The sequence below is a fragment of the Mastigoproctus giganteus genome, chromosome 4, assembly GCF_048544385.1.
Source record: "Mastigoproctus giganteus isolate SK-2022 chromosome 4, ASM4854438v1, whole genome shotgun sequence".
NCBI lineage: Eukaryota > Metazoa > Arthropoda > Arachnida > Uropygi > Thelyphonidae > Mastigoproctus > Mastigoproctus giganteus.
Window position 1 is genome coordinate 66,097,475 of NC_143578.1, and position 13,447 is coordinate 66,110,921.

Consider the following 13,447-nt stretch of genomic DNA (forward strand, 5'->3'; position numbering starts at 1 on the left):
CAAGGATGCAAAGAAAAACTGCAGAGAGTCCTTATGTAAACTTCAGACGGAAAGGGATGAGTCAGATTGGTCCACTTAACATAGATGGTTTGACTATTGATGATCATGCTCAGGTAGCTGATAAACTGAATGAGTATTTTGCATCTACATTCACACACGAGGAGTTATTCAAGGAGAGGAATGCCAGAACCTTATCAAACTCTAACAGGGAGCTAAGTGATTTTGTAATAACCGAGAGCAAAGTGGAGGAGAAATTGTTGGAAGTTAAATATAAGGAAGGCACCTGGGATGGATTGGATCTATCGAATTATATTAAAGGAAGTAAGCAAACCATTAGCCATAATTATGAGAGCTTCCTTAGACTCAGGGGAGGTTCCCATGGATTGGAGGTGTGCAAATGTATCCCCAATTCACAAAGGGGGTTCAAAAGGTGACACAAGTAATTATAGACCTGTTAGTTTAACTTATGTTCCGGGGAAAATAATGGAGTCACTGGTTAAAGGAGCATTGCAAGATCATCTAGACAAGACTACAGTAGTAGTTACGACACAGCTTGGGTTTGTTAAAGGCAGGTCTTGTCTGACCAATTTGATTAGATACTATGATGCGGTTACATAGGAACCGATTGCAAAAAATAATTTTGATATCATACACTTGGATTTCAGGAAAGCTTTTGTTACTGTTGCACATAGAAGACTGCTGTACAAATTGGAGCGGTATGGCATTAAGGGCAAATTGCTACAATGGATAAAGGGATGGTTGAGTGGGAGACAAGTGGTAATCAATGGACATTGCTTTTCTTAAATTATATTTAACTTGTGTTGCATTTTGTCTTCTAACTTGTGTATAGAAGACAAAATGCAAATATAAGAGTGTGGGGAAAACTGACAGAAAAAGCTGTAGTTTAAAAGGGAGTAAGATAGTGATGCTTACTTTCACCAGGATGGTTCAATGCTTTTGCCGAAGTGATAATACAGGAAGCACTTAGGAATAAGAAGTGGGGGGTTAAAATAGGTGAAAATTATGCACAGGCTATTAAGTTTGCAGGCAACCAGGCCATACTAGCAGGTTTTCTTGCTATGCTGCAAAACATGATCAGAAGGCTAAATAAGAAAGTGCTGAAGTATGGATTGAAGATAAACATGATGAAAACAAAGAATTGATGATTGGTAAAAGGTCAATTCCCTTCAGAATTGAGATCGATGGAATAAGAATAGAACAGATAGATAACTCTATTTAGGTATCTGAGGCAGTTATTTGCACAGGACATTTCATGTCAGACTGAGATTCAAACCAGAATTGCAATGGCAAGAATAAACTGTCATTGATTACACAGAAGAAGGTGTCACAGGAAATTAAGAAGAAGGTAATGATATATATCTGGTTGGTGGCACTGTATGCAGAAGAGAAATGGATTCTGACAAAAAGAGACTTGAGGCCTTCGAGATGTGGTGCAGGCACAGGATGGAAAAAATTAAATGGACTGAAAAAGTGTCGATGTGGAAGTATTAAGACATGTCCAAGAACAAAGGAAAATTCTAGGTAGAATAAGATCAACTAGATTCAGATGGGTTTGCTTCTGGATGCCATGGAGAGGACTCTGGAGGAAAAACACCCTAGGGGAAGAACAAAAAATGCCTTCATCAAGACGTTGCTGGATGAAGCAGGATTTTGAAATTTTGAGGAACTAAAACAAACGGCACAGGAGAGACAAAGGTGGAGACAGGTCATCAGAGGAACTGACCAGTCACAAGACTGAATTACTGATGATGATGCAAAAACATGTGCGACACAAATTTAAGTGCTTCTTTCTGCCCTGTGATACTATCTCCTAATGGTTGAAAACTAGATTTTTTTTTTTATTAGTTTTCACTAAAAAGATACTATGCACTAAAAATGGACAAAATATGCATGCATTTTTTGCCTATTTTTCAATATAAATAAAAAAATATCCAATATATAAAGATTTTATTGCACGTGTGCAATAAAATTAATAAAATATGAACATATGCATTATGAAAATATGAATCAGAATGCTGTTATATAACTTAATGTTTTTAACTTTATCAGTTGATAAAAATTAATTGTATTATTTCTTTGTATATGTGTTCTTTATAATTTCTTTATATTCAACATTTAAAAGTAAGAAAACCTTAGTGAAAAGTTTAGATTAAAGATCATTTAGCGACTTCCATATCAGTGTTGTCCGCTGTAAATCAGTGGCATTTGTTGTCAGAAATCATTTTAAAAGCAGAGAATCTTTTCACATTGATCAAAGTGATTGGGCCAAATTTTAAAAATGAGCTTTCAAAGCCTCTGCTTGAAATGGAAATCCTGGTTTTTTTTCCATTAACCAAATCATCTCTTTTTCCATAAAATATAAAATGCAAGTTCTTTTTTTAAAACAGATTTATTTCTTATTTTCTCCAATATTTCCCCTCAGGTGCCTCCGTAGCCAGGTGGGAAGGAGCAGCAGTGCGTAGTACACGCTTCTTGATTAGACCGGGGTTCGAGCCCGTCACCACCAAATACGGAGGATGTGGAAAGGTCAGGGAATGACCACCGCATATCCCGAAGCAATATGGCCTTAGTTGCTAATGCTCCTAAAAACCAAACAAACAACAACAACAATATTTCCCTAGGGATGGTTAATCTCTCTAACTGAACTTTCTCTACCTCTTCACTTGCTCTGCTCAATGAATGTGGCCATGTTTCAAATTGCATTATCCACATAGTGAGCAGAATTGATCATTTGTTCCATTCCAGGAATTCTAGAATTCTAGAAATTCTATAAATATTCTTCAAATGTCGGTTAATGAGAACATTGTGCTCAATGAGCACAATCTTCTCTACATTCAGGAACTCAAATAACACTCTGTTGCTTCATATGCTCATCAACATCACCCTCCATTTTCACATACTATAGCCCTGCCATGTGCCGTCAGTGTTGAAATTTGCGGGATATTGGTGTGCATTATCCTGAAAATTCTATATGCAACATCACATGAACAGAGAAGAAAAAATTTGGAGGTATTAGTTTCCGATCAGCTCACTTATTAAAAGCTTTTTGCATTGTGTCTGGTTTTATTTAAATGACTCAGTCCTGGAACTTAATTGTCACACCATGCTAAGATTTTCCTTTCATTATTTAACAATAATATTCAAAATTTGCTAGCTGAAGGGGGAGAAAATTTCCATAACCTTCAAGAACAACAAATTCTTGTAATCTTTTTATTCATCGTAAAGTCTTTTATTTACTACACTCGCTTCTTTTTAATTCAGTTACTTCGGTTCTGCCTTTTTTTAGTTAAAACATCACATGATGACATTTTTAACCATATTATGCAGGGGTCATGCTTCTTATCAAAAGCATCCTCAGCACGAAAAGAGCTTTTGCTGAGTCTGAAGTTACATCTGCCAGAATGGAATCTGTGGAGTGAGTTAGTTGGAAGTAAATTAACAATGAGAGTGGGTGTAATCTACAGACCAAACGATTGTGAAGAATATGACAAGAGTCTTCACATGCAGCTGAAATGGGCAAGCAAGCATGAATGTCTTATTATGGGTGACTTTAATCTGTCCCAGATTTATTGGAATAAGTGGGAGGGAAAGTCACAATGGGGAAAAACTTTTTTTAAAATAAATTAGATGATTATTATTTGTACCAGCATGTTAGAGAAAGTACTAGGGGTGAGAATATTCTTTACCTCATCATTACTAACGATCCAGATGGCATCACAGGGCTTAAATACAGGAACCATTGTCAAGAAATGAACATGCAGTCTTCAGCTGGAAAATGAATAAAGATGTTGCAGTAGTTAAAGGTAAAAGCACAGGTTTTAACTTCAGAAGAGGGGACCCTGACAGTTTAATAAGGTGCTATATGTCACCTGTGAACTGGGCGGATTGTCAAGGGATGGCGAATACATTTGGATTATGGAATACTTTTAAAGCAAAAATCAGAGAAGTCAGGAATGCATATGCACGTCTAAGAAAATATTGCAGGAAGATGATGCTGAAGTGGATGATTGCAGAGCTGGCTGGTCAAATAGAGCAGAAAAAATAGCATGAGACAGTTACAGAGTGATGAAAGTACTGAAGCCTATAAAAGGTACAAGTTTTAATGGCACCTGTTATTTTCTACAATTGTTTGGCATATAATGCCCTTTGTCTGCCATTGTGCTGTAAAACTTCTGATAACAGCAACAACCTATTTAGTCAACTGGTTTAGAGCAGTAAAATTTTAGAAAAATGTGCAGAATTAACTTTTAATGTATATAATAAAAAAATATATATAATAAAAAAAAGTGTAATACAGCCAAGTTTAAATTTGGAAGAATAACTGTAATGATCATTCATTGTCTACAGTAGATTTTGAAGTTTAAGGGCATAAAAATCTGACACTTGACAGGTTGATGTGTGTGAGAATGAATGCACAAATATTAGCACATGCACATTTTGCAAGCAGAATAAAATTATTAATCAATTTTCAGTTAGTATGAGTATGTGTATGTGTGTGCAATTGCACACATTTTTATTATTTTTTTTTATAATTAAATTAATATTAATAAATTTTCAGTTACAAAAAGTACGTCATGCTTGATCCACTGGGAGCTATTACTAAAACTCGAAAAAATTTAGAGGAGGAAGATGAAAGCGACAACCTTGGAGAGGCCCCAACTACTATTATGCAAAGAGAACAAATGGAACAGACAGATAAAAATATTGTATATAGCCCTCGAATGGGACAAGTTCCAGAAATTGACGTACCGTTGGATCTTCCTGACCTTCCAGGTATAGCAGCTGTTTGTACTTTTAGTTATTATAAGTCTGCCAAATGAATTATCACATAATTGTAGTAATGGATTTTTTTTTTCCCTCCTCTTTTCCCAATTGTGTTAGCTTGGTTAGCACAGAACAAGAAGGCTAACCTACCTAGTTCATGTTGTATTTAGTTGTCTTTTTTTTTTTTTTTTGATTTAGCCTAATACTTTCTGGGTATCAGATAGTAAATGATTCATCTTAATAGAGCAGGTGTCATTAGGGAGAATTGAAATATAAACATTACCTGTTTTAACATTTGCTGCTTATTGTAAACTTGTAATCTAATGAACTGCAGTCAGTAAATGAGTGCTCTCAAAGGAAAGGCACATGAAGTGAACAACTAAGCAATATTGGCACGCTGAATGAACTATGGGCTATTGCATTATGGCTGGGATTTCACTTAGCATCAATCACACTGTCTAGAGAGAGAGAGAGGTCTATAAAAGCTGTATACTTGGTTCACAGTTTATTATTATTAGCTATATGGTGCAAGGAGGGTTGTGACTTATGCTGCACCAAAAAACAATTCCCGAGTTACCCTGAGAGAGAGAGAGAGAGAGAGAGAGAGAGAGAGAGAGAGAGAGAGAGAGTCAACCAAAAAAGAGAAGAATGATGATATCCAGCTCAGGACACTGGGTGTGCCAAGCCCATACTCACCAGATGTGAGCCCCTGGGGTGTTCTTTGCTTATGTTTAAGTTATTTTATCTAGTTCAGCATTTCCCACAAGAAGAGATAAAATTTTTTGAAGTTATGCTTGCTGAATTTTAATTCTTTATTTTGTGGGGGGGGGGAAAGAAAAGAGAATCATCCTTAGTCTTGTGTCTATTGATAAAACTTTGTGTAAAACATGTTTTATACAAAGCCTTGGATATCAGTACTGAAAAGGAACAGGGATGGACATGTTGAAATTGAACATTGAATTAACTCTCTATATGTTTTCTGATAAATTCAGATGAAATCCACTTACTGAAAAGAACTGCTACTTGTTCCAGTGCCCCAAACGTGTTAATAGTCTTGGGTTTTTTTTTTTTTTTTTACTCTGTCAGTTGATGTCAGTTATTGGCAATAAGTAAATAATGTTTTTTTTTTTTTTTTTTTTTTATGTGAACCCCAAACACGAGAGGTATTAGAACCTATAGTACTTAGTACCGTGCTTGGGTTGGAGTTTGAGAAGACGAAAGAAGATATTTATTGACATTGGACTTTAAATTCTGTAGATTGTAATTTTCCAGAAATACGTATGAAGGAAGGTTGTTCCAGAAAACAGCAGTTGAATGAATAAATGAGGAAGATGAAAAGTTGGTTCTGTGGGTTTGAAAATGGACAGTAAATGGATGTTGGCTGGTGGCGGCACGTGTTCGGACTGTTTTGAAAGAGAGAGCGGGAATTATAGAAGCCAATTCAGAAGAACAGTGCCCATGGAAGTATCTGTAGAAGAGGCATGCAGCAGAAACAGTGCGTCTATGAGAAAGCGAGTGGAGAGACTCTGTTAGAGATGAATCATTTAACCTAACTGCCCTCTTCTGAATGGAATCAAGAAGCCTGAGAGAGGTTTTGGGGGCACCACCCCAGATGTGGGAACAATATTCCATGGCAGGGCGGATTTGCGATTTATACAAGAGTGAGCAGCTGTTTGGAAGAAAAGTAAAAGCCAAGTTTTTTAGATGCAGAGGAAGCAATATTTGTAATGTGCTTGTGCCAAGAGAGATTACAAGTCAGGGTAATCCCCAAAAGAGATATATCATTTTGCCTAGAAATCGGAGTGTCACTAAAGATAAGCATAGGAGCAGAAGAATCCTTTTTGTGAGATATAAGACAAGACTGAGTTTTAGAAGGGTTGAAATCAACTAAGTTGTCTTTGCCCCACTGGAGAATTACCTGAAGATCGGCATTTAAGGAATTGGCAGCAGATTTTCGAAAAGTTGAAGCTGATTGAGTAGGACAACTTTTCTCAAAATGGAAAGTTGAATGCAATGTGCTATCATCGGCAAAACTATGGATAGGATTTCCAGTCAATGGAAGAAGGTCATTGATATACAAGAGGAAAAGAGTGGGGGAAAGAACTGAACCTTGGGGGACACCGGCATTAGTGGAGAAGTTAGAAGACAGAGAGCCATCTACCATCACCCTCAGTGAGCGATCAGAGAGAAAACTGGATAACCAATTACTAAAAACAGTTGGCAAACCATAAGATGGAAGCTTGTTTAGAAGACCTTTATGCCAAACACAATCAAAAGCCTTTGAGATGTCAAGAGCAACTACTTGTGTTTCACCGAACCTTTCCATTGAATTAGTCCATAAATGGGTAACATAAGCCAGAATATCACCAGTGGATAGACACTGACGGAATCCATACTGGCGATCGTTGATCAGACGGAAGGTTTCTAGATAGTTTAAGAGTTGGCGGTTAATTGATTTCTCCATTACTTTAGAAAGAGTAGAAGTAATTGCAATGGGACGATAATTGGATGGGAGGGATTTGTCACCCTTTTTAGGAACTGGCTGGATATAAGCAAATTTCCAAGCAGAAGGAAAAACACCTTTGGAATAAGAAAGTGAAAAAAGGTGGCAAAGAATAGGAGTAAGTTCAGGAGCACAGGTTTTGAGAACTAGTGGAGAAATACCATCAGGACCTGGAGCTTTCTTAGTATCAAGATTCATCAAAATCCTTCTGATATCCTTTTGACGGAAGACCACAGGAGGCATTGAATGGAGCGTGTTAGGAATAGTGGGAGGTGTTTTACCAAGATCATTAATACATGAGCTGGAAGAAAAATGGGATGCTAGCAGGTCAGCTTTATCCTTGGCTGAAGTGACAACAGAACCATCTGGTTTGGACAGAGGTGGGAGCAGAGATGGGCAAAAGTTGCGGCCAATAGCTTTGGAAAGAGACCAGAATGCTCGGCTACCATTAGGGCAAGAAGCAAGTTTTCTACTCTTAGCCTGTTCAAACTTTAGTTTGGACTGATTAATAACTGCTTTACAATTGTTGCGAGCTTTGGTGTAGGCAGAAAATGAAACTGAAGAATTAGAAACAAGCCAATTACAATATGCAACATTCTTCTCTTGGACAGCCTTAGCACATTTATTGGAAAACCAAGGTTTAGATAAAGGATGAGATTTTAAAGTGGAGTGTGGGATAAAGGATTCCATTCCTGCAAGAATAATTTCACTGACACGATCTGAGCAAACGTTGACATCAGAAGTTTTGAAACAGTAATCCAACCAAGGAAAAGAAGAAAAGAAATCTCGCAGGTCATCCCATTTTGCATTCTTGTAATGCCAAACAACACGAGGTTGGGAATAGCCATGAGATAAGGGTTCCATTGGAGAAGAGACAATCACCAAGTTGTGATCTGAAGTGCCTAAAGGACCTCTCACTTCGACCTTCTACATAGAAGGGTTGTTTGTGAGAAAAAGATCAAGCGTATTGGCTGTATGATTAGGATTGTCTGGTATTCTTGTAGGTAAATGAACAATCTGTGCTAGGTCATTAGTAATTTCAAAAGCCTCAGCATCTCGACCTGCTGGGTCGGTGTGACTAGAAAACGGAAGCCAGCTGGAGTTGTGAACATTAAAATCACCAAGGAAAATTACCTCACTGTTAGGAAAGTCGGACTGGAGAAAGTCAAGTTGCAAAGAGAGGAAGTCAAAGAGCTCCAAGTGATTAGTGGAGTTGGAAGAACGGTAGAGACAACAGATGAATTTGACACAATGAGGTAGAGAGAAGATCAAAGATTGAGGAGATTCCAAATTGCCAAGTCTCTGACAGGGAATATCAGAACAGACATATGCACAAGTACCACCTTTGAGGCGAAAGGAAGCGAATAATTTGGACATCTGAGATGAGCAGTAGTTGAATCAACCGATAACTGAGATTCTGTCAGAAAAAGTACATGGGGGTTTGGAAGACTGCAAGTGGAAATGGACATTGTTGAGATTAGAATTGAGACCACGTATATTTGTGAAATGAATTAGGAAGTCCTTGGGAGGTTTAGATCTTTTCGCAGATAAGCTTGCTCTATTAGTTTGACAATTATGGTGTATTCAATAGTAAGAAAAAGTGGGTGGGACATGCTGTATGAAGTAATGAAATTTTTGGATATGGTGTACATGTGATAAGAATATACCCAGATCCTTGACATAACGTGGCCTCGACAGTGCTCCCCGCATACACACTACTCGGACTCCCTCCAGTTACTATCTGGCAGAGTAGAGGTTGCAAGATTATACACTAGCTGATCCGGAAGCCTCCTAGAGAGTTACCAATAGGTTTGGTCCGGTGTACTAACTAGCGGCCGGCCTGCGAACACCGTTTTAGAGCTGTACCCTCGAAATGTAAGGAATATTGGATCTCGCCACAGCATTCATCATAACCTCAAAAGTCATCAATCATACTGCATGATGGAAGAGATAGGGAAGGGTTGGCCGGACCTTAGCTTTAGAGACTAAACATAGGTTCCACCATTTCAAGCCTCCAATAAGCAAAGTGGTGGTTTTTCACCGGTTGATCAGAGTCATCTACCACCTAGTACTGCCTGGTAACATAGAGCGGCGGCGTTCCTCCATGTGGTGTGGGTACCACACCTCGACCCCTGCTTACGTTGGTTCACACCTGGGTGGTCACCCACCATGTACTTGTGCATGGAGGTTTTACCCAGGATTACTAACAGTCCCACTATCGTGAAGGTGCAAGCAGAGGATTTGACTGGCACAGACTGTCCAGACTTTGCCGAAATTGGGTCCACTTGACTTGAGTGTCACCCAAATATCAGTTCCATCAGCGTTTTAGACTCCCAGGTAGCAAGTACAGCTTGTCTGGCATATCTGAGAGAATGTCTGTGACAACCTCAGAAGAGGGGACTTAAGGCTGTTAATAAAATTGAGTTTAGAGATGCTCAGAAGACTGAAATCAACCTTCTGAGGATGTTTCAGAGGATGTTCTGACAATGGCTGCAAATCAGAAGGTGGGGGGCCATTTTATAGTGGTTTTTCTAAGTGAAATTACTTAAGTGTGTGTCTTAAAAATTTGTCTACCCACTTTCAAAACACACACACAATGGAAAATTTTATAGCACTAAAGCTAAAGAAAATTTCATCCTCGATATGAAACACAAATTGATTTTTTTCTTCTAATGATTTTTTTTCTTCTTTATTGTAAATATTGCATATATGCAATGCATAATCAGTTTTTCTACATCCTTTTAACTTAATTCTAGAACTTTTTAATTTTTCTGATATTACCTTTCTATACAGGTTCATTGATGTATTTAATAAATTAATATTCCTATAACTTTCTAACAGTTGCCTAATTCCTTTTTTTTAATATACTGGTATTATTTTTTATTTATTTATTTTTATTTTTTTGTTTTTTGCAATCACTTGGTATATTTTTTCTTTAAAAATTTGCTTCAATATTACTTTTAATTCTATAGTTAACTTTTCTTAATATTTCTTTAATTTCACATTTTTTTCTATATCTGCTTCGTTGGTACTGTTTTTTGTTTTCTAGTATTTGCTTCCCTTCACTTTTATATAATTTTTTTTTTTTCAAACAAATTACCTATATAATTGATTCTATCTGAAACAGCTTAAATATAATGCTTCTTTGTAGGACAATGGCTAGACTATGCTGAATACACTGGTTTTTGTCAGATCATTATGTTAACTTTTGCAGTGAACCATCTGTTGATGCTCTGGTCATTCCAGTGACAGTGCTCAGGCATGGTTCTTTAGAAACAGCCAAGTGGTCTAACTAAAGTAAAGTAACTAATATCACTTTTAATTGAATAACATCACTCATTAGGCATATCCATTAAAAAAACTCGAGGCAGAAGAAATTTTCTTCCTCCAGTTTACTGTTGGAAAAAAACTCGAGGCAGAAGAAATTTTCTTCCTCCAGTTTACTGTTGGAAAAAAACTCGAGGCAGAAGAAATTTTCTTCTTCCAGTTAACTGTTGGGCTGCCCATTTAGATTCAGTACATCCATTCACTGCTCAGTGCAGTCTGCTAGTAGAACCAGTAAGTTCCGAAATCGGTCACAGCATTGCCTCAAGTTTTTAATAGTAATGGATTCACCTAATGGATTATATTATCCAATTAAATGTGATTTTAGTTACTTTAGGTTGACTACATGGACAGTTTGTCATTTCTAAAGAGTAATGACTGAGCTCTGTCATTGTCAATTGAGAGAGACCACAGTGTCCCCTAACAGTTGATTGCAAAAGTTAACATAGAGAAGCGTTGTATTTAAGCTGTTTCAAATATTGCATTAACTTGTGTTTGAAATGGTTTCCTTTTATTAATATATTATAAAATTGAACCTGTTTATTATATTAACATATTCATTCAATTTTTTTTATTCTATATTTGCCAATTTTTTTTTTATGCTCCATAAAAATCACATAATTCTTTTATAATGTAATTTTTATTTCTTCTCTCTGCATTGACTTTACTTTGAATCTCTTTATATTCATGGGTTTATTTGGTAAAAGTTATAAAAAAACTTTTACACTAAGATTCATTTAAAAATGCAAATGAATCTTACATTCCATGTTAGATTCATTTCATTAATTCATAAAACTATACAAATATCAAAATTCAACTTGAAAAATTACCAATTAAATGCAATATAATAAAGTAAAATTAATTAATTCATTTTTATTTGCGGATCGTATTTTAAAACTGTGTTTCTCTCAGAGAAAACATTATCTTCAAATTGAGAGAGGTATTTTTTTTGTTTTGTTATTTTTTATATTCTTTCTACAAAATTAATCTAATAAGGTAAATTTTTACTTGCCAAAAAACTAATAAATATATAGAATTAAATTCATATATTTTTAGAATATAATAGATACTGTTGGGATTTTGGGCCAGACCTGTTGAGGAAGGCAGACCAGGTCTTGAGCCATCTGTAGCAGACTCATGGCCTTCATTGAATTGCTTGTGCAATTTAAATATGGCTGTCCTACCAAGACACTTAATACGATGCACTTCATTCATCTCTTTAACTGTTTCCAATGCATTTAAGCCCTGTCTGACAAAATAACAAATCACATATAGTGGTTCAATCTGTATGTCTGACATTATATTTGCTTCAAAATTATCGTCAGTGACACACAGCTGAAAAAAACTCTTCCCGCTCAACAAGTACTAGCATGGGGGCACGCACACACAGCCTGTTCGGTAGTGATCAGGGAGAGCACCTCTAACGGCAGCTATGGAAAGTTTGCATGGTAAATGTAAAATCTTGCACCAGTCTGTGAATTAAATGATCACCCCTCGTAAGTCATTCAGAAGAATTGCTGCTTGTTGCTGATCATTTACTGGTCTCCTTATTTAAATTAGGGTCAAATTAATGTCAAGGTTAAAATTTGATTGCAAGTTTTTGCCATGCAGCGGCAAAGGGAAGGGGTTTGATGTCATTTAAGAAAATCAAAAACTACAATAGGTTCCAGCTTTCCTCAAGATGGCAGATTTTTCATTCCCAACTTTGAAAGCAAATTGCCAGAAATAAAGAAATATTTATCATTGAATTGTTTGCCTTTGGTAAATACAGTAGTTATTTTTAATGAAATTTCTAAATACACAATTCTCAAAACGATTGATGCAGAATCATATGCAGATTCATTATTGGTTTATATGTAAAAAATGTTAAGGATGCTGTTTTCATTGAAAACATAAAATTTCAAGTTTGTAGCTGCAATAGTTATTTTTTTAAGAAATGTTATTTATTTATTTGTAAAATCATTGTTTTATTTTTCAGTAAAATTAATCTGGCACATTTTTCAGTGGAATACTTTGTGGAGGAGGTGCTATTACATAAACAGATAAAAGCAGCTATTGTAAGTTCTTTATATAGGCCTCCATGTTCTCCATGGGAGCATAAAATGTGAAGTCTCAACCAAAATAAATAATGGTCAGATGTCATCCCATGTAAATCGTATAGCTGGATGCCTACAGCAAACTGATCCTAGTTGAATAGCAAGACATAAAATGTGCTGGTTAATTTTCATTGCATCTTGCTATATGGTGACAACAGATAGAGATGTTGTTATTATTAAAAAAAAATTATTGTAGTTTTACTTATGGTAGTGAGTTTCTTAGCAAGCTAAACTATTCTTTCTTTGTTTTCAAGTGCTTTATTTACCCTTGAGATTAACTCAAGTCTCATGGCCCTAATGAAGGGTTGTAGGGGTCATTAACTCAAGTCTCATGGCCCTAATGAAGGACTGCAGGGCAAGAAGCAACCCTCTGCTTCTTGCCCTGCAATCCATCCAAGTATCTTAACCTGTGATCCTAACATATTTTAGGAACTACATTGCTTTAGGGACTACGTCATTAAAATCCAAATAATGTTAATTTGCTTCCTGCTTCCAGCTCACAAGTGGTTCTCTCAAAATAGACACCCAGGATGCAGACATGATTTTCCCTTTACAAAACCATGCTGTGTTTCCTTAAACATTCCATTTCTACTTAAATGCCCTTATATGGCACTCTGAATTATTGCCTCTATGATTTTCCCCAGCACTGAAGTCAGACTGATTGTAATTATCCACTTTGCCCATAGAACCACTTTTATGTATTGGCAGTATGTTGGTACTTCTCCAGTCCAAAAGAATT

At 36.4% G+C, this 13,447-nt stretch overlaps 1 protein-coding gene across 2 annotated transcripts in view; it reads left to right on the top strand.

Annotated features, from left to right (window-relative positions):
- wash (WASH complex subunit washout) overlaps positions 1 to 13,447 on the top strand; it is a 93,028-nt gene that overhangs the window by 52,345 nt on the left and 27,236 nt on the right. For both annotated transcript variants that reach the window (XM_090371584.1, XM_090371585.1), the window contains exon 4: positions 4,580 to 4,794. In XM_090371584.1, the coding sequence (XP_090227710.1) occupies positions 4,580 to 4,794 (215 nt within the window). The remainder of the gene's footprint in view (positions 1 to 4,579; positions 4,795 to 13,447) is intronic.